Here is a 22,820-nt window from a genome sequence, read left to right on the forward strand (position 1 = left end):
TTTATGCGCTAGGCATTGAATAAAACAAGTTTTGACACTCTGCACTAGTGTCACTGCACTAGTTTTGCACTCTGCACTAGGACAATAGGGAGGGGAAGTGCTGGCCTTGTTTCGTCGGAGCGGACATGCGCTCATCGTCTGCTGACATACGTACGTGTCGCGCTGTGCGAAAAGTGGGGACAGCGTCGTGTCCCCGATCTCCTGTCTCGCTAGGCGCTGTTTTTAGCCGCACGACCACGCACCAGCCAGGCCGACTTGTCCTCTAAGAGTGTCAAGCTGGTCGATTTGGTGAAAATTGTTGATTTCTAGAATTATTTTTTTTTCTAGCCCTGAAGTCTAGTTTCGTGACGAAAAATTATAGCAAAATATTGAGTACAAATTTATAAATTACGCTATTTAGAAGTGTGGTCGTCAAAAATTGTCAGGCAATTTCTTTGATTTCAGTGCCTGCCGCATTTCTTTGACCAAAGCGAAAGCGAAGATGCCATAAACGAGGAATGAACTTTAAGGTTCGTTTTCTGACCTCTCACATTTTCTGCGACTGGATCACTCACCTTCGTAATTCGCATGAAAATCAAATGATTCCATTTGTCGCAAACTATTCTGAGACGTTGAGGAGCGTAATAAATCTCTCGGTTTTTTTCCCTACACGTGCAGTAAGTACTGTGTTAGTTATTTCTTGTAAGAAACGTTTTCATGTAACTATGCATGCATAAGTACTGATCATATATAGAAAAAGAACTAATCGCGTCATCGTACAGAACAGGGCTTATGTACATGCTGACATAAAAAAACTGCGCACTATCTACTCAATTATTTGAGACCTTGGGGGGACTTGACGACGGTGTTAATTATAATTACCCAGAACTGCACCAGGTATCGCTATAAATAAAAGAAGTTACTGAAACTAGCGTAGGAATTTCATATTTGCACCAAGTTTAGTTACATATTGCAAGAATGAATAACGAAAACACTTTTCATTGCCGCGTCCCTCTCAATCTCGCCACGTGTCTGTTAGTAGCACGCCTGCGGCTGCTTCTTTCCAAACAAGCTTCGCGATCATGTACTACCTCATGAAACATGACACATGCATGATGCAATGAAAAAGCATATGGCGTTTAGCACCACTAAGGTACGCTATTCTAAGCACACCAACGCGACCGCGCAAGATTGACACAACTTACCAGACTCCTTTCTACTGGAATGAAATACTTACGTCGTCATATCAAGAAACAGTTTCAAGTAAATAATAAATGTCACAAAACGCGCCATTTAAACATGGTGTGCTATTAACAAAAAAAAACGCATTCCTTGGGGGCGAGTGAACCTGTCGGCGCCCCGTGCACTCCGGCTCAAGGTGATAAGTACGTGTGCAGCTGCATATGTCTTTTTTTTCCTTGAGCAATTATCAGCCTACTATCCTGAAGTTCAGGTGAATGAACGCAGTAACTTGCATGCTATTAAGTGCATTGAGTGGCAGTGCCTATCGAATCCTAGACTTCGCGCTTTACTACCGTGGCCCAATGCCTGTTAGCCAGTTTTCCGAATGCGGAATTTATGCGCGAGAAACCTATTGAGGCTAATCTAATATTTTTATGCTACTACGCGGATCAAGCAGTGACGCAGCTGGTCAATACATGCTGCTTCTGCAGTGCACAGGCTTGAAGGAGCCGCGGGGTAGCTGCGGCAGCTGCGGTAGGCACTGGCAAGCGGAACCTGTTTTGCCTACCATGCGAAAGTCGCTGCTAACATCAGCGCCACCGCATTTTCGTGACGTCGCGGGGTGAAGGAGGTCCATACGTTTGCCTTTATAAATGAAGTCTATAGACAGCCTATAGACTTGTTATGGACTCTGTTGCTATAGATATTTCTTCTTGTGTGCCTATTCATAGTCTATCGACTGTTTATAGACTGCCTATAGGATTTGTATTGACTATAGACTACTTTTAAGGATTTGTGTGTAGAGCCTATAGATTTTATTGAAACAAGTCTATGGACAGTCTATAGACTAAAGAAATTTTTGTAACGGTAAGGCCCTTAGTTGGTTTTCCCCACAGTGTATTGTGATGACCCCCATAATGCGCAGGTCCACACGGGACGGAGAGGCAAAGAGACACCGTATGGCTCAGTTTAAACAAACAGGTATATTCAATAATTACACATGATTAAGATTATGCATCAGAGGCTGGGGCGTCCGAGCTTACGTGCCGACGACTTCATGGGGGCGATGGAGTGGCTCCGGAGTTGGGCTCGAGCGGTTGCTGGCAGAAGCTGCACGCCGTCGGGCTTCGGCGCTGAAGGCCCTCTTGGCGAACGATGTCGTCCTCAGCGTGTATGCAGTAGAATTTCAATAGTCGTCCGTTTCTTCGAGGATGGTTCACAAACCCTTCCTCTAGTGTCGTTCGGCTTGGAAGATGAACAGGAGGCGAGCTTGTAGATGATGACAGCAGAGCATAATTTTACAACATACATATACAGAGAGTTAAACTGGAAAAAGCAGAACTGAATTTACAAAAGAACAAACTTTGCACTACTTTACTCATCGACCGGGCAGGTTAGTGCCTAAGTAGCATCACATTACATGCTAAGCATGGAGCCCCAGCTCAGACTGGACTGCATCCGTTTACATGCGCTTTTAAGCACTTGATTAACAAAGGACTAAGGGCGGTCATTTTCAGTGGCCCGCCCAAAGCATCAATTCTCCAATCAAAAATAACATGCGAGATGGGGACAACCCCTTGGGTTGGGCTTAGCCTCGAACCCAGAGTCTTGTTAACAACACAAACTAAATAAACAAAAACGCCACAACTCTCTCTCAAGTGAGAGTATCCACAGTCGCTCCACCGCGCCGTTGCAAGCCGGATGGTACGGTGTTGTCTGCTTCTTAGCGATCTTAAGCAGCTCGCAAACTCTCCTCATTAGCTGCGACACGAAGTTCGTTCCCCGATCTGTCAAGAGTTGCCTCGGGGGTCCATGTCGGAGCACGATCTGTTCGACAAATGCTCTTGCAACCGTGTCTGCCTTCTGATCTGGGAGTGCTACCGCTTCCGCGTATTTTGAAAGGTGATCGACAAATACTAAAATGTACTTGTTTCCGGAAGTGGTCGTGGGCAAGGGGCCCATTATGTCCATACCTGTCCGCTCGAAGGGAGCCGAAACCTCAGGGAACGGCTGAATTGGAGCTGGTCTTCGTCCCTTGGGTGTTTTTCTTTCGAGACAGGAATGACACTTCGCACAGTAGTCTCTAACATCCTGTCGCATGCCACTCCAAAAGTACAAACGCTCCACACGCCTGCGTGTCTTCGCTACGCCAAAATGACCGGCGCATGGCGCATCGTGAAACGCGCGAAGAACCCTTTCTGTCCACGACCGAGGTATGACGACTCTCTCCCAAGTGGTTTTCTCTGGTCTCCCTTTCCTGGTTGGCCTCGTGCGCCGACACAGGGTGCCGTCTTTGTCAATGAAATAACCTAGCTGTTCGGGATGAGACGGTGCGCCCTCTAAGCTTTCGATTATTCGCTTCAGGTCAGGATCTTTGCACTGCTCTGTGCGTAATTCGGCGGGGTCGACTACGGGGACAAACTCTTCTATAGCTGCCACGGCAGCTGTGCGGCTGAGTGCATCAGCGTTCAGATGTGTCTTTCCTGACTTGTGCTCAACTTCAAAGCAGTATTCCTGCAGGTGTAGATTCCATCTAGCGAGTCGCGAGCTAGGGTCCCTGACACTCATCACCCATTTCAGAGGATGGCAGTCTGTGACTAGCTTGAATTTGCGGCCGTAAAGGTAGCATCTGAAGTGCTTTACTGCCCAGACAACGGCGAGGCACTCCCTTTCCGTAGCTCCGTACTTTTGCTCTGTGGGGCTCAACTGTCGGCTAGCAAAAGCAACGGGATGTTCTTTGCCCTCGATAACCTGAGATAGCACGGCACCAACTGCGAACTTTGACGCATCTGTGGCCATAACGAAGGGCAAACTAAAATCCGGGTGGCGTAACAGCGGTGCACTCATTAGCTTCCTTTTCAGGGCCCCAAAAGCATTCTCCGCGTTTTCGTCCCAACGAAAGGCGACATTTTTGGCTGTTAAGGCGGTGAGCGGCTTAGCGAGCTTGGCGAACTCCTCTATGTGCCTTCGGTAGTAACCGATCAGGCCGAGAAACTGCCGGACCTGGCGGACGCTAGTCGGGGATGGAAAATCCGAGACACACCTTAGTTTCTCAGGGTCCGGTCGCACGCCGTCAGCTGAAACAACGTGCCCGAGGTATTTCACCTCGCTTTTGAGGAATTGGCACTTAGAGGGCTTCAGTTTGAGACCCGCTGCTCTTAGTCGCACCAAAACCTGCTCAATATCGCGCAAATGGTTATCAAAACTGCCACTGTATATGATAATGTCATCCATATACACGAAGCACAGCCTCCCCAGAAGACCTGCCAGGATAACATCAGCGGTTCTCTGCCAGACAGCAGGGCTGTTGGCCAGACCCATCGGCATTCTTTTCCATTCATAGTGCCCTGAGGGCGTGTTGAATGCCGTTTTCTCGGCATCTGCCGGATCCATTGCTATCTGCCAGAATCCCGCCGCCATGTCCACTACCGTGAAGTACCTGGCAGAGCCCAGCTGAGAAAGCGTCTCCTGTATATTGGGGATGGGGTATGGATCGATGCGAGTTACGGCATTTAGTTTGCGGTAGTCCACTACCAATCGATACGAGCCATCTGGCTTTTCCACCAATAGTGCTGGTGCTCCCCAGGGTGACTTTGAGTGTTCGACAATGCCGCGATCAATCAGGTCCTGCACCTGCCGCTCCATCTCCTCACGTTGGGAGTAAGGAATCCTGTACGCACGCTGGTAAACGGGCGATGAAGTGCCGGTTTCTATCCTGTGCTTTATAACGCCACAGCAGCCCAAATCCAGGTTGGACGCGGCGAATACCTCCGAGTAGTCGTTCAGCAAACCAGCCAGAGCCTCCCTCTCCCTGGATTTTACGTGAGAAAGATCGAACGACACCTTTGGAGCAGCCGAAGGACTAGCATGCTCTACAGTTGCGAGTACCGTATCGGTGGGCTCACGTTGCTCTATCGCAGAGGTGAAGAAAGCCAATGTTTTGTTCTTGGGAAGGCTCAGTGGCTGCTGGCTACAGTTAACCACCCGTAGGGGCACTCTGTGGGCGTCATTAACTGTCACGAGGCACGCGGCTGCCTTCAGGCCATTGCTGAGAGAGTGGACCGGCTCAAGCACTCCCACGGCGCCGCTCTCTACATCTGAAGGCACAAACGCGTACAAAATGTGCTCCGACCAAGGAAGGACGACCGCCTCCTCGACCAGCCGGACGGCAACTCGCGAATATACCTTCTCCAATGATCCCACTGTTTGACGGGTGTCAATATCGGTAATGCGAATCTCAGCCCCTCTCCTGTTCAAAAACGGAACTTTTGAGCCGCCCGCATTAACCTCTTCCTCGGAGAATGAGACTACTACCTTCCCTTTTCTCAAAAAATCCTGCCCTAATATACCTGACACTCCGTTTGGCAGAGACACCGTGTCCGGGCATACGTAGCAGGGGTGCTCCAATGCAATTCCGCCGAGAGAGAAGTGTAACCGGTAGAGTCCACTTATGCCAAGAGGATCCCCCGTTATGCCTACAAATTTGGTTGCCATACCACCAGACGCTTCCAACACCTCGCGGTCCCCCTTCCTTCGAAGCGTGTTAAAACTGCTCTCCTTAAGCAATGTCACCTTTGACCCCGTATCTATCAACAATTCCATGCAACAACCATTTAACTTGCAACGCACAACAGGGCATGCCTCGTCGGCCACACAAACTACCACCACCTCATCATCCACTGCTCCCTCCCCACGCTCCTCAGGCTGGGGAGGACTAACTAGTTTTTTGTCTCGGTATCTGGAGCCCCGCTGTAGGCTTGCTTAGGGCGTGTCTCGCCTGCTTCTCTTTGTGGCTCCCCACGGCGCACGTTTTGGCAGAACCTGGCGATGTGTCCGCGACCCTGGCAAACGAAGCATACGACTTCTTCAAAATCTCGCATACCGCGCCTGTAGCTTTGTGGCGGTCTCCGGTTTCCAGCGAATGGGCGCTGTTGAGCGCGCGCTTCAACCTGGCATTCTACCTGCTGAGATAGCAGCTGTTCTAAGCGATCTAACCGCTCTGTCAAGAGAGCAACCTCAGGGTTGAGCACCGCTCTCTCTATGACGCGTACTCTCGCTGCGGCTGTCGTTAACGCCTCATTTTGTTCCTCATCCAATGCGGCCTCCACGGCTTGGTCGAAATTGCTCGGCTTGCGCGAGAGCACGAACCGGCGCACGGGGTCTTGCAGACCAGCCACGAACAAAGCGGTCATTTCCTCTTTAAGTAGATCCTCCGCGTATTTCTTCCTTAGCTGGTCTCCTTCCTCCTCCCTGCTTAACGTATCGCGCGCTAAGCGCTGAAGCCGCGACGCAAACGTTCGCACGTCCTCCCCTACCATCTGTCCGGCGTCACGGAACCTCTGTACTCGCACGTGACGTGGTTCAGTGTCAAAATTCTCAAACGCGAGCTTCTTAAATTCCGCAAATGATTTTGTGGATTTTACTTTTTCGTCTCGCCATGCAAAATCATGAGCAGCTCCTGCCATCTTACACCTCGCCATTCCCAGCATTTGAGCATCGGACCATCCCCCCATTTTCCCAATCTCTTCTAGCATGGAAAAGAAATCGCAGATTGGAACCCCTGTCTTATCTCCCGTAAACGTCGGAATGACGCTTCCTAATGCCAGCATGCTTGCTCCGAGCGACGGCTGTGGAGTGGGAGCTCCCTCAGATAAAGACATTTTTTTTTTCAAGCCCTCCGGTGCCTCAAGCCTCTCAAATGGGGGTAAAAGTCCCACAATCAGTCCCGTGATTCCCTTTTGATTACAATTTTGAAGTCATGAATGTCGCAGCATTCAGAGGACATTTGCTTTTGAGACCCCACTTCTGACACCAGTGTGATGACCCCCATAATGCGCAGGTCCACACGGGACGGAGAGGCAAAGAGACACCGTATGGCTCAGTTTAAACAAACAGGTATATTCAATAATTACACATGATTAAGATTATACATCAGAGGCTGGGGCGTCCGAGCTTACGTGCCGACGACTTCATGGGGGCGATGGAGTGGCTCCGGAGTTGGGCTCGAGCGGTTGCTGGCAGAAGCTGCACGCCGTCGGGTTTCTCGCTGAAGGCCCTCTTCGCGAACGATGTCGTCCTGAGCGTGTATGCAGTAGAATTTCAATAGTCGTCCGTTTCTTCGAGGATGGTTCACAAACCCTTCCTCTAGTGTCGTTCGGCTTGGAAGATGAACAGGAGGCGAGCTTGTAGATGATGACAGCAGAGCATAATTTTACAACATACATATACAGAGAGTTAAACTGGAAAAAGCAGAACTGAATTTACAAAAGAACAAACTTTGCACTACTTTACTCATCGACCGGGCAGGTTAGTGCCTAAGTAGCATCACATTACATGCTAAGCATGGAGCCCCAGCTCAGACTGGACTGCATCCGTTTACATGCGCTTTTAAGCACTTGATTAACAAAGGACTAAGGGCGGTCATTTTCAGTGGCCCGCCCAAAGCATCAATTCTCCAATCAAAAATAACATGCGAGATGGGGACAACCCCTTGGGTTGGGCTTAGCCTCGAACCCAGAGTCTTGTTAACAACACAAACTAAATAAACAAAAACGCCACAACTCTCTCTCAAGTTAGAGTATCCACAGGCTCTCCCTTCGGAGCTAATCCTTGCCCCATGCATGCATACCGCCACCCACCATCGGTCCGCGTCGCCCGTCAGCAACAGAGGAGGGGGCGAAAGGGCCCACGATGCTGCCGGGCTACCGACGGCGGGACACAGCTAATAAGCATGAAGGGGTTCGTCTGTCGCTCCGGGAAACCAGATTAAGGGTCGCCCCTGTCTTCCCACATTCTTGGCGAGTCTTGCCTGTCCGCCATGACAGGTGTCCGTCACGGCCCTCCTGGGAATGCGCTTTTGTTCACTAGCGCCTGTCTTCCCACATTCTTGGCGAGTACTGCCCGCGTCGTAAGGGGGGGGGGGGGGGGGGAGGGGGTCCGTGCGTCAAGCGACAATTTTCGTTCCCCGTATGTACTCGGGGGCTCTCGGTTTCCGCGTGTGCCGGCGTCCTGCTTTCTGCAAAGGTATGCAGCTGGAAAAGAGGGGCGGCCTTAAGCCCCAACTCGATGCACACACAAGGAATGTACCTCGTAGCACACAAGGAATGTCACAGTATTCTTGCACCGGGAACGTATTTCATAAAAATCGGCTAAAACCTGGTTTATGTCTTGAAAAAAATGAGCCTTCTAAACCATCTTTATTCTCTAGTTCTCAAAGCTGAAGACACCTTACGAAAAAAAATTTGTGTATATCTGGTGGTTATTCAGGGGGGGGGGGGGGGGGGGGGGGCGGAGTCTTTTGGTCAGCTGGGGATGTTAGCTCTTTTAACGCTTTTTTTTCACGAGGCGGATAAATTTGAGAATAAGTTCGAAAAGGGTGGTTTGTAAGAGTGGCCAAGACATGGCTACAGACCAGATGTCTTATCAGAGTCACTGTATTAAGCACTACTCAGGCTAACGACAGCCTGGTCCAGGAACGCTTAAAATGGTCGCTGTGATGTCGATTGTTTCCTCAGTGTACAAAATAAAGGCAGATAGGTCTTGCTCAGACGGGAGAGTGCTCCGTAGGAGATTGGTAACATACATTCCACTAAGCATTAGGAATAGATCATGGAAAAATCTTAATTGGTAAACATCCTTCTGATGGAAAATTTAAAATTGGTTTTTGGGGAGAGGAAATGGCGTAGCATCTGTCTTGCATATCGGCGGACACCAGAACCGCGCCGCATGGTAAGGGATAAAGGAGGGAGTGCTAGAAGAAAGGAAGAAAGAGGTGCCGTAGTGGAGGGCTCCGGAATATGCTGTTGTTAGTGGCTATTTATTAATAAAATAACAATGGAAGGAAAATATGTTGCTAGTCGCGGCATCTGCCATCGAAACCTGAAGCACCTGAGCTGCGACTAGCGGGAATAAAAGAACAGGGAGAGGGGAAGAAAGGGGGAGCGATAGTAAGAAACGATAAGGGGGGTGGGGGTAATATACACTATTCCGGAGGGCTCCGGAATAATTTCGACCACCTGGGGATCTGTAACGTGCACTGACATCGCACAGCACACGGGCGCCTTAGCGTTTCGCCGCGGTCGGGTTCGAACCCGAGAACTCCGGATCAGTATCCGAGTGCCGTAACCACTGAGCCACCGCGGCGGGCCATCCTTCTGATGGAACCTGCAATTTCCGTATGTTTTTGAGATAGCAAGAAATGGGGCAGTTTTGTCTAGCAGAATAACGAACTGTGATGTGCAGCAAAAATTTCCCGAAAAAAAGCCCCCGAACTACTGAACTTTTTCCCAGAATAACCCGATTTGCATCCGAATTTCAGCTCTCAGAATATCTCCCGATTTTTACCCGCCTAATTACGGAGCATTCTGAGATTCGCAACGCTGGCAGACAGCAACGGATGCTGTTGTGCGTCCTCCTTGTTCTCGTCCGTTGTCTGACAGCGCTGTGCTTCTGAGATGTTTCTTAACCAACTTGCCCAGCAATACACCTCGCCCTAATTCCGGAAAATGAAAAATCAAACCCGAAAGCGAAGGGTTCTATTAATAACAGCTAGCGCTTCAAAGGGGTAACAACTTTTCCGCCACTCCTAACCCAGCCTTACGGGGAGGACCGGGCGCTTTTGACATCCAGCTAGCTGCACCTTTAGCCACACAAAGAATGTAGAGCTCTCGAAAGCCGGTCGTCGGTGCCTGTTAGCGCCTTTCAGATAGCGCAGTCCGCGAGCCGCCCACTGGCTGGATCCTCTCTGTCGCCTTATCCTTTGGCGGCTTCGGCTGATCGCTGCTAACAAGGGTGTGCCAACTGAGACAGTCTTTCCCTCTCTAGCTGTGTTTCTGTGCACCTGCACAGCAGACCTTTGGACTTTGTTATCGCGGGCTTTGCGTTGAAGGCGAGGGCAACGCCAGTGTAGTGATTTCAGCTGTGCACTGCTGTTCGCTTTCCCCTCCTCCGCCCCGACTTGCTGCCACCTCCCCCCCCCCCCCCCTTCTTTTTTGTTTCCTCCTCCGTCAGCAAGTGCAGTGCACTCTGTCCACCTCACGGCTTGCAGGGGCAAGATTGTCCTTGGCTCGATAGGGTTTTTAGAGCGAATGCACTGCTTCAGGAGGTCTAGCCACCGGCTCACCGAGTTTGTGTGAAATAAGCTTGGCCTTTACGGTGACATTGGCCAAACCATAAACAAATAAAATATTGCCGCGACTGAGATTCGAACCCGCGCCGGCGTGAACGGACCAGCTTCGCTGGCCACTGCACGACAGCACTATATATACTATCCCCGCAGCCGATCACGGCTCCTGTTAATCTACATCACAATCTCGCACTGTGCATTGCGCGTCACCGCCTTCATCAACAAGTACTGCTGTCGAAATAATGTGCACACTCGCGCTGTGCGTTGCACATTGTCGTCTACATAAACTAATGCTACTATCGAACTAATATACACACTCTCGCGCTGTGCATTGCACATCGTTGCCTTCACCAACTAATACTGCTGTGGAACTAATGTGCACACTCGCGCTGTGCATTGCGCATTGTCGTCTTCATAAACTAATACTACTATCTAGCTAATGTGCACACTCTCGCGCTGTGCATTGCACATCGTCGCCTTCATCAACTAATACTACTATCGAACTAATATCGTCGCCAGACGTGCCGGCGACCCCGCAAAGCAAAATCATGAGCCAGCCAAGCTATAAACTTATTCTTTCGCACGTCTACTGGGCTTAACTATGCGTTAAAACACCACCGCATTTTTGGTATTTATTTATTTATTGTACCCTCGGGGCCAGAGGCATTGCAGAGGGAAGTGGGTTGCAAAAAAATAAACAAAACAAGGAATGCAGCACAGTGAATGTTATTGGAACACAAATTCAGCTTTCTCCCGAAGATGCAAAGTTAGCTGTTGCATCGCGAAAACATGGGTTATCTGCAGTGGCTGCAATATCAGGGGGGGAGGGGGGGGGGGAGCACTTGTCCGAAATCCAGGGGGGGAACGGTGGCGGTTTTTTTTCTTCGCTTGTTCTCCCGATCTCGGGCCTGTGCGGTTGCTACAAAGCGAGGCGCTTTGCGAGCTATTCTATTATAGTGCCCGGTCCGGTTAAAAACCTGTCCTTTAGCAGGGAGACCCCGCTCCCCCTTTGTTGTAGGAGCCTGGCTGGCCTTTCAACGCAATAGGCGTGTCGGCGGCAGGTCCTTCAGCTCAGAGGAGGAAAAAAAAAAGCTGTTTTTTGTCCCTTCAATTTATGTATGGAACGCCATTGAACAATAGGAAAACATTGGCTTCCCCTGACAAAGCGAATTCCGAGGCTTCCTGCACACAGTTTTTCTGGCCTCTCTCTCAAATAACCCCCTACTTCCTTGAAGGAACCCAAAGCAGAATGATGATTTGATTTTTAAGAGCGAAGGAGCATCTTTTTCCACATGGACTATACATTTTTAGACTATTACAAAGCTTTTGATTGTTTCCCACATAATAAACTAATCAAAATGAAAATGACAGGCATTCTAGATGACATAATTTATTGGGTCATATTTACCAAAACGGAAGCAGTTTGTCGACATCGATGGAGCCCATTCACGTTTCTTAGAGGTTTACTTATGCATATACCTGAGGGATCGGCTTTGGGTCCAGTACTGTGTAATATCTATATAAATGGCCTCGAACAAGCTCTTGAACCCTTTATGTCTGTTAGGATGTTTGCTGATGACTGTATTATATTTAACACTATAAAATCAGTGAATGATCAGCTTATTTTTAACGCAAATCTGCATCTACTAGCAAAATGGTGTGACAAATTGGAAAATGTTTACTAACTATGATAAATACATAACACAAGATAAACTATGATAGACACATTGGTAACATATGCACCTCCTCACGAAAAAGCTCGGGTTTCTTAAGTTTTGGATGGGCAGTTCCCTGTAGTACATTGAAACTGAAGACATACACATCCATTGTAAGGCCCTGATTTGCGTATGCCCGCTTTGTATGGGACCCATACACAACAGATGACACTCCAAAACTCGAAAAAAAAAAATAGACGTTGCGTTGGCTCAGTCGTTATGGCGCTCGGCTGCTGATCCGAAAAACGCGGGCTCAATCCCGGCCGCGGCAGTCGAATTTCGATGGAGGCGAAATTCTAGAGGCCCGCGTACTGTGCGATGTCAGTGCACGTTAAAGAACCCCAGGTGGTCGAAATTACCGGAACCCTTCACTGCGGCGTCCCTCATAGCCTGAGTCGCTTTGGGACGTTAAACCCCCATAAACCAAACCAAACCAAAACTTAACAAAAAGAACAGCGTCTGGGGTCCGCTTCATCTTCAATCGCTACAGTCGCGCAAACTCTCCCTCTGCCGTGTTGAAGCTTGCGAATTTGGATCCACTGGTAGATAGAAGAAAGAAAGCCCGCCTCAGCTTCTTACAGTCATTAATCAACTCCTTACAGCTCTTTAACGTAGCCTGTTTATTGTTCCCTTGCTTGTTAATGTTCCTGGTAGATGTTTTTTTTTGCAGTGAACCCCCCTCCCCCACTGTTATGTAATACCCCCGAAGGAGTGTCTTTAGGGGTATTTTAAATTATACTCATCCCGAATTGGTATCCGACCCGAAAACCACATCATCAAGGATTCCACACGAGTCTCCCGCGATAAGGATGGCTTTAGCCTGAAACCTATTTTTGCGCTTACCAGTACATAAAGTTTTCATTGTTTTCCAAGGACAGCTTCCGAGTGGAGTTCTCTACCTAACAATACCCCGTTTTTTTCACCCTCCTTGATTGATGTGTTCTTAGCTCGGCAGTTGTTTGTGTTGTCTCATTTCTTTCCCAATCGCATTATTGTATTGTGTATTATTGTGGTGTGTATTTACCATAAATGACGGAAGCCAACAGTCTCCGAAACCAAGGATCATATTCCTCATCATGATGGTAGAGCACCGGACGCGAAATTCAGAGGTCGTGGTTTCGGATCCCACCTGCGGCATGTGGTTTTTTCTTCCGCTTTTATTAACCTCCCATTGATAAAAACTTCAAAGTTAAAAAAAAGAGTACCCAGCTGAGTTTCGCAAATTTGACAATATGGCTTTGCGAAAGCCATATTGTGAGGGGTGAAAAGTTTTTAATCCAAGAGCTCTGTGATTTGAGAGTAAATGACATGTTCCATGAGTTTGCAGGGCACACTGGTCAGGGATATGGGGCGGTAATTTAAAGAACTTTCGTTACATGATTTGTGCATGGGAACGACTTTCCCCATCTTCCGGCCATCTGGCAGCAGACCTGTATGAAGTGACTGTGTGAACAGCAAACGTATTCAGCAGTTATAGAGTTAGTGTCCTTTAAGATCTCCGGGTTGATTTCGTACTGTCCAGCTGATGAGAACGGCTTCAGATTTTCGATTAGACATCCGGTACCAAAAGAAGAAAATATAATGGGTGACATAGCAAGAAACATGTAAGGGCTTAGAATGAGATGTGATGTGTCGGTTTCAGTGATGAGCACAAATTAGGAGGCAGAATTAAGTATGCTGGCGCACTCAATATCAGTTATGGGTTCGTCGTTATCATTTCCAAGAGAAATAGTACGCTTAGATTGCGGATTTATCACATTTCCGAATTTAGTAAGGTTTGCTGTTGGCATCTTTGGTAGATCAGTGTAAAAACACGAGCGTTTCGCTTTTTAGATGACAGATACATATTCGCGTTCGACCTCACAGTACACTTTTGCCATTAATGATAGTGAGAAGTGCGTTTCACAGTTCGGTAAAAATGTATATCCTTGTTACCAAACTTTCTTTTTTTGCTGATAAGAGGAGAAACTGTATTATAGGATGAACCTCTTCATTAGTTAAATATTTTGTTCCAAAATATTTGTTCCAAAAATATTTTGTTTGGTTAAAAATGACCAGTTTTCGTGCATGGAGCGATCAGTGAAAGATTGAAAAAAATTGGCAAAGTTTAGTTCAGCACCAGTAGCCGACTAATTGCCTTTATCGTAAGGAGTGATTGTTATTCTTACATCACGTTTTATTAATGGCTTAGAGCTGAAACCGCCAGGGAGTTTTTTTTTATCGTCATCGCTGATTTCCTTTAGATATAAGATCGAAGCTAGGTGCTCGGGATATGTGGATAAAATGAGGTCAAGAGTATTTGAAGTCTTTTGATTGGATTGTAAGCTGCGAAAGGTTGAAATAAAGGCTCGCATCTTTAAAGGCTCGAGTCTCTTCGTGTCAGGTAGTGGGATTAGCGCGGTCACCCCAGATAATTTGAGGCTAATTGAAGTAGCTAACAAAAATACCTGTGCATTGGGGATATTTTAAGTTGATTGATTTAAAACATTATTAAGGTTATCGGCAAATTCGACGCTGTTATTGGGCGTTCGCGGGTGTCTTGAGTGCAGGTCATATATCGATTACGGCCAAGGGTTACCTGCAACTGATCAAGGCAGTGGCGAACGAGAACGGTGTTCGATCGGATCTGATGCGAAGATTATCACCTAGGGATCAACCTGCTCGAATGAAAGTCCTCTATACGTCGTCTTCTATTCTTGCGAGAAGGCTGAACGAAATTCGCCAGTATATATAACTGCTTCGTGGGTTTATCTACTCCTAAACGTATCTTTTGGCGATAGCCAGAGTACTAGAAAAAAAAAAAAAACTTGGGGCCGACGCGAAAACGACCACCCTCACATTAGTTCTTAGCATACAAGATAATAACTATAAACGTGAATATAGCCATATTCACGTTTATAGTTATTATCTTGTATGGGAGGGGAAAAACGTCTCCGATGTGCTAAACGTCTCTATTGATTCTGACCTCAGACGCAGCTGTTCCCGATATTCAGCAGAGTCCGGATGGCAACGAGGCACCACGCTCCCTCTGTGCACCTTTGCACTGTTGTTAACAGCAGCGGTGGCTCGGTGGTTACAGCGTTCGGATGCTGACCCGAAAGACGCACGCTTGATCCCGGCCGCGGCGGTCGAATTTCGATGGAGGGGAAATTCTGGAGGCCCGTGTACTGTGCGATGTCAGTACACGTTAAAGAACCCCCTCGTGGTCGAAATTATTCCGGAGCCCTCCACTACGCCGTCCCTCGTAGCCTGAGTCGCTTTGGGACATTAAAACCCCATGAACCAAACCCTTTCACTGTTATACAGCTTGATTGAGCGAGCGTACGTGTTGCACTGTGCTGCGCAGTGGACGCCTGTATGAAATCCGCCAATCAGGACGCTTCTGGAATTATGGCTGCCCACACACACACACACACACACAAAAGCAAATGTGATAAGGGTTATGCGACAGAGAAGCCAGTTTGATTCGTAGCGGCTCTTATCTTGGTGCGTCGGTCACGCCGAAAAGCGCGTGACACGTGTGTCATATGCTGAGCGCGGACGGTTGAACCTGGAAGCGTGCGATAACGGACGAGTGGGGAAACGTATATACCACTCGGCTTTCCTGTGCGGCAGAAATTCCTGCGCAATGGCGATGACTCTGGGGCGAAACTTAGGCGCAGGTTGGCATATGCCCTGCGCGAGAAGATGGGATATAGAGATGTTCCGGCCGGCGTTCTTGAGCGGATTAAGTGTAGCATTATCACCGTGGGGGGCGGCAGGTGTTTTCGGAGATGAAGCCAACACATTAGTCAATCAGTCAGTATCTGTCTGTCTGTCTGTCTGTCTCTATCTGTCAGTCTCTGTCTGTCAATCAGTCAGTAAATCAGAGGTGATGCTTCTAATGCCGCGAAGTAAGCGTATACGCCGCCATTGTACAGGAATTTCTACCGCACAGTGAAGCTGGTAGCGTTTGCTAGAAATGACCGTTGACAATCGATGTTACCAATTGGTGTTACCAATTGATGTATACGTGTAAGAAGCAGCCACCTCTGGCGTATGCTTGTGCTGTCAGCGTTGTTTACGGCTGTATCGAAGCAGCGCTTACAACGAACAATTGTACGGCCCTCGACTTTCGCAGCATAACCGTTCCAGCAGCTTACGGCTGCGCTGCGCGCGTCTGGTTGATGCAGGCTTTCGCAATTTGCAACAAGCTGGGACCGAAGACAGCGGCGTTCCCTCCTGGCTTCGAAACAATGGAATCGCTGTGAGTGTCTGGTATACCGTTTTGTACATAACCTCCGAGATCATCCCGATTGTATGAGAATCTCTGAGGCCGGGTCGGATCGTATATTTTTTGTCGAAATCTCCTATTTTGAAGTCCCGCGCGAACCGTCGCGCACTCCGATGATTTTTTGACGTGCGATTTTTTTTTTACATATCGACTGTGTTGAGCAGCCGGGAGACGTTTGCACAACCGAAAGTCCGTGTTTAAGAAATAAAATCTTTGCTTGGGAATTTTTTTTCTGCCTTGTTACATCTGTTGGTAACAATGCCTCCATGGCCAACACCGTCATTCGAAACAGTGAAAGCGCAGCCATTTTGAACCGGAGTCGCGGTTTCGCGCAGTTGCGCTGTCATTGTGAATAGCAACACTCCTCACCTGGTTGGACGCGGCCTAGACGTGGCGTTAATTTCGAAACATGAGGCCTGCTATTTGGAGATAATAAATAAATAAATAAAATAAACAATGTTGTACCCTTACAAAAATTCCTTTAGACAGTCTATACACTGTCTATAGACAAACCCTTAGAGAACAGTCTATAGGCAATGCAAATCCTATAGACAGTCTGTAGACCATCTACAGAATTATGGCCGTACATTTTTATTAGACTTTTGTCTATAGACATTCTATACTAAAATATCTATAGGAAGGCATGAGTCCATCAAAAGGCTGTTTTCCTATAGACCATTTTTTACTAGAGTACGTCCATTTCGTGCTCCAAAACAGCGGCGGTCTTCAAGGCACTCTCTTTCGGCACTTTTCTCATTAGGATGGATATGTGCCATGTTAAGTCTGTATACCCATATATAGAATGGGCTAAGGACTCTTATCTGACCGCTCAAACATGGGAGGCAAATAAACGACACTGCACGATCTGCGCCCGTATCTTATTGTTACCGCTTTCAGCAGGATGTTGAAGCGCGGCGTCCTAGGTTTTGGAGTCTAACCAAACAAATATTTCTGATGCGTTAGCATTAGAACACCGATCGTCGCTAAATGTGTCCGGCGTTGGCGTGCGCTAACCTGGTGGAGAGGAGGCAGATGGGAGAGGGGTAAAGAGGAATGAGGAAAAAGGAAAGTGGAAGAGAGGGTGGCAAATGACAGGTGGCGAGAAGAAATGGCCGCCAATCAGAGTCGCATGTTGTACGGCGGGTCACGCTGTGATTGGTGGATTAAATAGGGACTGAACACGTCAGCGGCAGCGCCGTCCGGGGGAAACTCTAATGCTAACGCATGCTCTGCCGCGTGAATTGCATTGATCGTCAGTGATCCTTTATTTTTACACATGTGTTGGCTACCCCAGGGCCAAGGAGTCTTGGGAGTGTGCGAAGGCGGTGCCGACGTAAGTATTTGCTGAAGTGCGAACGACCAACCGCTGGCGCGCTGTTAGTGCAATGTCCCTGCTAACGCAGTGCAAGAGCCAGCCTTCAAGCTCGCCCCGTCTGCCCACTGACGTCATCGAGGTAGGGGATGCGCGGGGAGGTGTGTTGCCCTAGTCGGTTGCGAGTTACTGGGAGCAGCGATTTTTTAAAATTATTTTTATGCTGTAGGATCCACGCAGAGCTTCCAGATTTGACTCGAATACACACAAGGACAACCTGTACAAGTCTGTTGCACTAGAATGTGCCGATCGAAATCATTTCAGGGTCCCTTTAGTAGACCGCCTCCGTATTGCACCACCGACCGGTCTCTTCCTATATATATACCGACTCCACACCAGCAGTTAGGGCTCTACGGCACTTAGCGAGTCCCATGGGCATCGTTGTCGATGTGTGCACCATTGTGCATTCGTATGCACGCCCTGTCCGAGTTGTGTGCGCTCGACCAACTACGCACGATCTTAGGGAAGCGGACAATTCGTCCCATCCACTGCAAGCGGCATACCCGCTACTGAAGTTATCCGCAGGAGACGCCGTACTGCCTGAAAAAGAACATTTGCACCGCTCCATGCGCTCTTATACCTCCGGGAAGGTTGGATCCGTGCGGTGGAACTCGCCGTGAGGAGATGGCGTTGCGGAGAATCCGGGAGGGTGCTTAGCTTACGCCTGCGGTCACAGCCTCCTCAAGCGTCAGCGCAGCACCCTCCCGCACATCACTCCTCTTCTGACCTGAACCTTCTGCTCTGCTATCGCTACAGAGGCCTCGTTAGCTCACTCCTTGCTCACGTGTCCCGGACTTCGGGAGGCACACCAGCGACACCTCGGCAGTCAGTGTTACCATGTACCCTAGCCGACCACCAGACACACGAATCTGGACCTGTGGGCCCCAAAGCCTGGCTTTGTTGGCATTTACAGCATACGCAGGCCTGCCCATGTATATACGACGCTCTTATGCCGAAGGGCACATTGGCGCAATTAAAAAGAAAAAAAAGTGAAGCTCTAAGAAAGTATAGCAAGCCTTCCTGCATTACTGCAGCGTAAGGTAATCCGTATACGCAAGCTGTTCTCGTTGTTTGTCGGTTCTTTTTCCGTGTCCCGTATGTTGTTGTGCGAAGTCTTCAAGCCCCATACCTTCCGGTTCGCGGCCTGCTTCTAGCCATTAGACATCTTTAGCATACCGTGTGCCGTGTTGTCGGTACCGGAGTTCCGGGAGCCCGCGCGCAATTCGCCTTGACGGCGCCAGATGGCGCCAGGTAGCCAGCCGGCAGCTGCGCATGCTCCTGTAGCATCTGGACCAATCAGCGCGTGCTCAGCGGCGGTTCGCGGGCTCCCGGTTCTCCGGTAACGGTAACACGGTATGCTAAAGGTGCCTATTAGAGGGTTATAGCATAACGCGATCCGCTACCGTGATCCGCTTCCGCGAGGCGCCACTGCGCATGCGCAGATTGCCCTGGGGGCGCCAGATGTCACCACATGCCCGTGAGCTGCGTGCGCGCCAGACGCGTCTGGACCAATCAGCGTGCACCTAGCGGTGCCCCGCGGTAGCGGATCACGGTAGCGGATGCTATAACTCTCTATTGTTTTTGGGCTCCGCGGTGCGGCGCTGCTGCGCAGAGGCGGGAGAAGGGCGACGGCGGCGTGTTCAGGCCCTTCACGTTGACTCCCGACAAGCGGAAGAAGTTCTCCTGGCGCCGGGAGTTCCGCCTCGAGGATTGGCTCACCTCCAGCGCCGAGACCAGCGCGCCGCGGAGCCGCCGCACGCTGATGCTCGACAGTTCCTCGTGCAGCCACCAGGTGTCCACAGTACGGGCCAAAACATTGGCGGTTTGGCGCGTTTGCCGATATATACAGGGTGTTCTCACCTGACACTTTACGCACTTTTGAAGCGAAAGCTTCACTACGCTAGGTAAAGCCGATTTCGTCGTGCGTTGCCAGTTGACCTTCGAGTGAACCAGAGGTCAAGTGTGGCTATTGTTATGCCTGGCGTGCCTTCCAGCCCAAATGAGTAAAGACGCGGACTCCCCTACCAGGATTTCCAGAAAACCAAAGAAACGTGACTGCAAAGACTGGCGTTCGCGGAGGGAATGACAGGGGCAGCGACGACAATGGCGTCCCCTCGTAGTCGAGTATTCCATCGGGTCGACGAACCGAGTGTCGTCCTCTTCAGTCACGCTGGGGTTGGAAATTGACCGAGAGTTGCGCCTTTTAATAATAATAATAAACACCTTTATTTTCAGACAGCACATTTACAATTCTTAGGACAAGTCTGCCCAAGCCATAAAGGCTTGTCGGGCAGTACTCGGCAGTCGGTGAATGACATATGAAAAACAGGTGTGACAAGCAAGCAAACAATGATAAACCTTAATATGAAAAGCAAACAAGAAAACGAAAACAGATTAAATAACCGACATATGGGTTTTTAAGAAGTTCCTTAATTGTGACAGCGAAGAAACTGAAAAGATCGAATCAGGTAAAGAATTAAAAATTTTGGGTATGTAATAATTACGAGTGAAGTGGCCATAATGAGTGTAGCAGCGAGGTACCGTGAAACGGGGGTGATGTCGAAAAGAACGAACAGGAATGAAAGGAACCAAAAATTCGCTCTCCCAAAAGTGAGCACGAATAACTACATGATGGAAGAGGGCAGCTGTAAAAGCGAAAACAAATTGCAGTCAGGTGAAGCATCTGTGTTGTATGCCACGGATCGAAGGATGTTTCTTAGTATGGCATTTAACTTCATTCGCCAAGTTTTTGAGCAATGATAATATACAGTGACTCCATATCTGAGGATACCATAAATAAGAGCATGCGCAACAAGCTTGCGAGTCTGAAAAGGTAATAAATATCGAACATTGTATAGTACACATGATAAACCACGAAGCTTGTTACATACTACAGTAAGGTGACTGTTCCAAGACATATCTCTGTCAAAAAGTATACCAAGGTATTTAACACTATTTGAAAAATTAATAGGAATGCAACAACAATTAAGACAATGCGAAGAATTTAAGAACAGTGGTTCAACAGACGAAAGCTTTTTATGGGGATTATGAAAACACATGAGTTTAGTTTTTTGTTGATTAATTGAAATCGAATTATTTAAGAACCAGTCCATAACATGCACCACATCTGTTCTAAGAGCCTCCATGGCCAGAAGCAACGAAGCATTTGTTGACAACAATAACGTGTCATCGGCGTATTGAAAAACATAACATTCTGTCACAGCATTTGATAAATCATTTACAAATAAATTGAAAAGCAAAGGTGATAAAACAGAGCCCTGTGGAACACCTGCCGACAGAAATGATTCAGAACTTCGATGCCCGCTGATTTCAACAACTTGAGCCCGATTAGAAAAATAGACTTTCAGCAAATTATTAAAAGGACCCCTAAACCCCATGACATCAAGTTTCTCAAGCAGTAGGTCATGCCGAACACAATCGAAAGCTTTGCTAGCGTCCAAAAACAGACCACATGCGAGTTGGTTATTATCAAAACATGAGTAAATAATATCAGTAAAAGTTTCTAATAACAAAACAGCTCCTTTACCTGCAATGAAACCAAACTGTGCCTCTGATAGGATATTATTCGTGAAAACAAAACTGTACATAACTTGGAATAGGTGCTTTTCAAGAATCTGCGCAATCGCAGGTAGAATTGAAATAGGCCTGTAATTTTCAATATCTTTTAAAGAACCACTTTTATGTAATGGTTTAACTATGGCAACATTTAAATTGTGTGGAATGAAGCACTCAGTAATGAAACCGTTCAACATAAAAAGAAGTACCGACTGCAAATTCGTAAAATTCCGTTGGAGGTCACTCATTCTTATATTGTCAATACCTGCAGCTTTCTTCGAATTGAAGCTAAAGATTATGCTGTGAAGGTCCTGGGGTGTAATAGTCGGGAGAAAAGCTGAAGAAGCTGTGCAATACAAAGACCGTGGAACCTCATAGTGGGATAAAGGAAACTTCCTGGAAACCTGAGAGAAAAATGCATTAAACTCAGAGGCCGCAGAGGGCAAATCTTTGAAGGATTTGGCAAATGAATCGCTAATGGATTGTTTCGGGTTCCGCGTTCCGGTCATCAAACGACGAAGTGCAGTCTTTCAACCCCTGCTGGCAAACAGTCTGGCATTGCTGTGCCACATGGGCCCCCATTCCTGGGCCACATGGGCGCATTCCGGACCAACGTGGAAGCTGTGTTGACGACAACGTGACCGTGTTCTGTTCCCTTTCCATTGACCGAACTGCGAGAGAACATCAGGACCGCCCTGCCGTAGGCGGTCCCACCAGTGCCATCGCCTGCACGTTTGATTGGACATCATCCTTCGAACTGTATTCCCCAGCCAGGGATATGGGAAATATGGGAAATACGAAGGGTATTTAACGAGCTGCTGGTTTTGTACCAGAGAGCCCCTCTTGAGAGAGACCTTTTGTGTGAGACACTCCCGACCGCGAAGAAGCTCCCTTTACTGAGAAGCACTCTTAGTTGCTCTCACCTGTACAATATGTAAATAGTTTTGTATAAAGTTTTCCTTGCCCTTCTTTTCGTAACCACGTCTCCGATGCTCCTCGTCCGTTCTCCGGCCCGATTACGCTACCCCATCCCAACACTACAGGCCTTACCATGTGTGGTCCACCATGGTGTCGCACCCTTTGGAACATCGACCTTTCGATTCGCCGGTAGAGGGCGGTAGAATAGGTTGCAGCGTTCATTGGGTGGCCAACCTCTCACGATCAACTATTAATTTAACTGCCACCGCCAGGGTGGGCGCGCTGCCTATCCAGTGTGCGGAACGCACTAAACGTTAGACGCCAAGCCGCGTCTACTTGCCCGATACAGCACAGCTTTCGCTCTCTAACCAGGTTCAGCAGTAGTTAAGCAGCAGCTAAGTTTTTTTAGTCTTTTTGAGTTAGAAGATCGCTTAATATGTATAGAATTGTCAATGGTATTGTACATCAGAATTCAGCTAAAACGGGCTATTGAATAGTTATTGAATAGTTAACTTTGAACTATTGCGCTAATGAACCTTAATTACTGAGTGGCGTGCATTCCGCCGTATGTAACATCCATAGCAGCTTTAAACTCCAGTTACCCTCGTCGCTGTGGCCCAACAGATGGCAACATGCACGCATGTACCCTTATGCTTATGTTTTTAATTGTTCCGCTTTGCT

The 22,820-nt window shown here is 48.2% G+C and overlaps 1 protein-coding gene across 5 annotated transcripts in view; it reads left to right on the forward strand.

Moving 5' to 3' along the window:
- Nucleotides 1–22,820, forward strand: part of LOC144101906 (sphingosine kinase 1-like) — a 115,160-nt gene that overhangs the window by 69,234 nt on the left and 23,106 nt on the right. Inside the window, exons 2-4 of one of the 5 annotated variants that reach the window (XM_077635125.1) lie at nt 16,173–16,246; nt 17,568–17,606; nt 19,258–19,446. The exons of 1 other annotated variant lie outside the window; for it this stretch is intronic. In XM_077635125.1, the coding sequence (XP_077491251.1) occupies nt 16,173–16,246; nt 17,568–17,606; nt 19,258–19,446 (302 nt within the window). The remainder of the gene's footprint in view (nt 1–16,172; nt 16,247–17,567; nt 17,607–19,257; nt 19,447–22,820) is intronic. 3 more of the 5 variants (XM_077635126.1, XM_077635127.1, XM_077635128.1) reach the window with 3 other exon arrangements.

Source organism: Amblyomma americanum, chromosome 8 (genome assembly GCF_052857255.1).
Source record: "Amblyomma americanum isolate KBUSLIRL-KWMA chromosome 8, ASM5285725v1, whole genome shotgun sequence".
In the NCBI taxonomy this organism is placed as follows: Eukaryota; Metazoa; Arthropoda; class Arachnida; order Ixodida; family Ixodidae; genus Amblyomma; species Amblyomma americanum.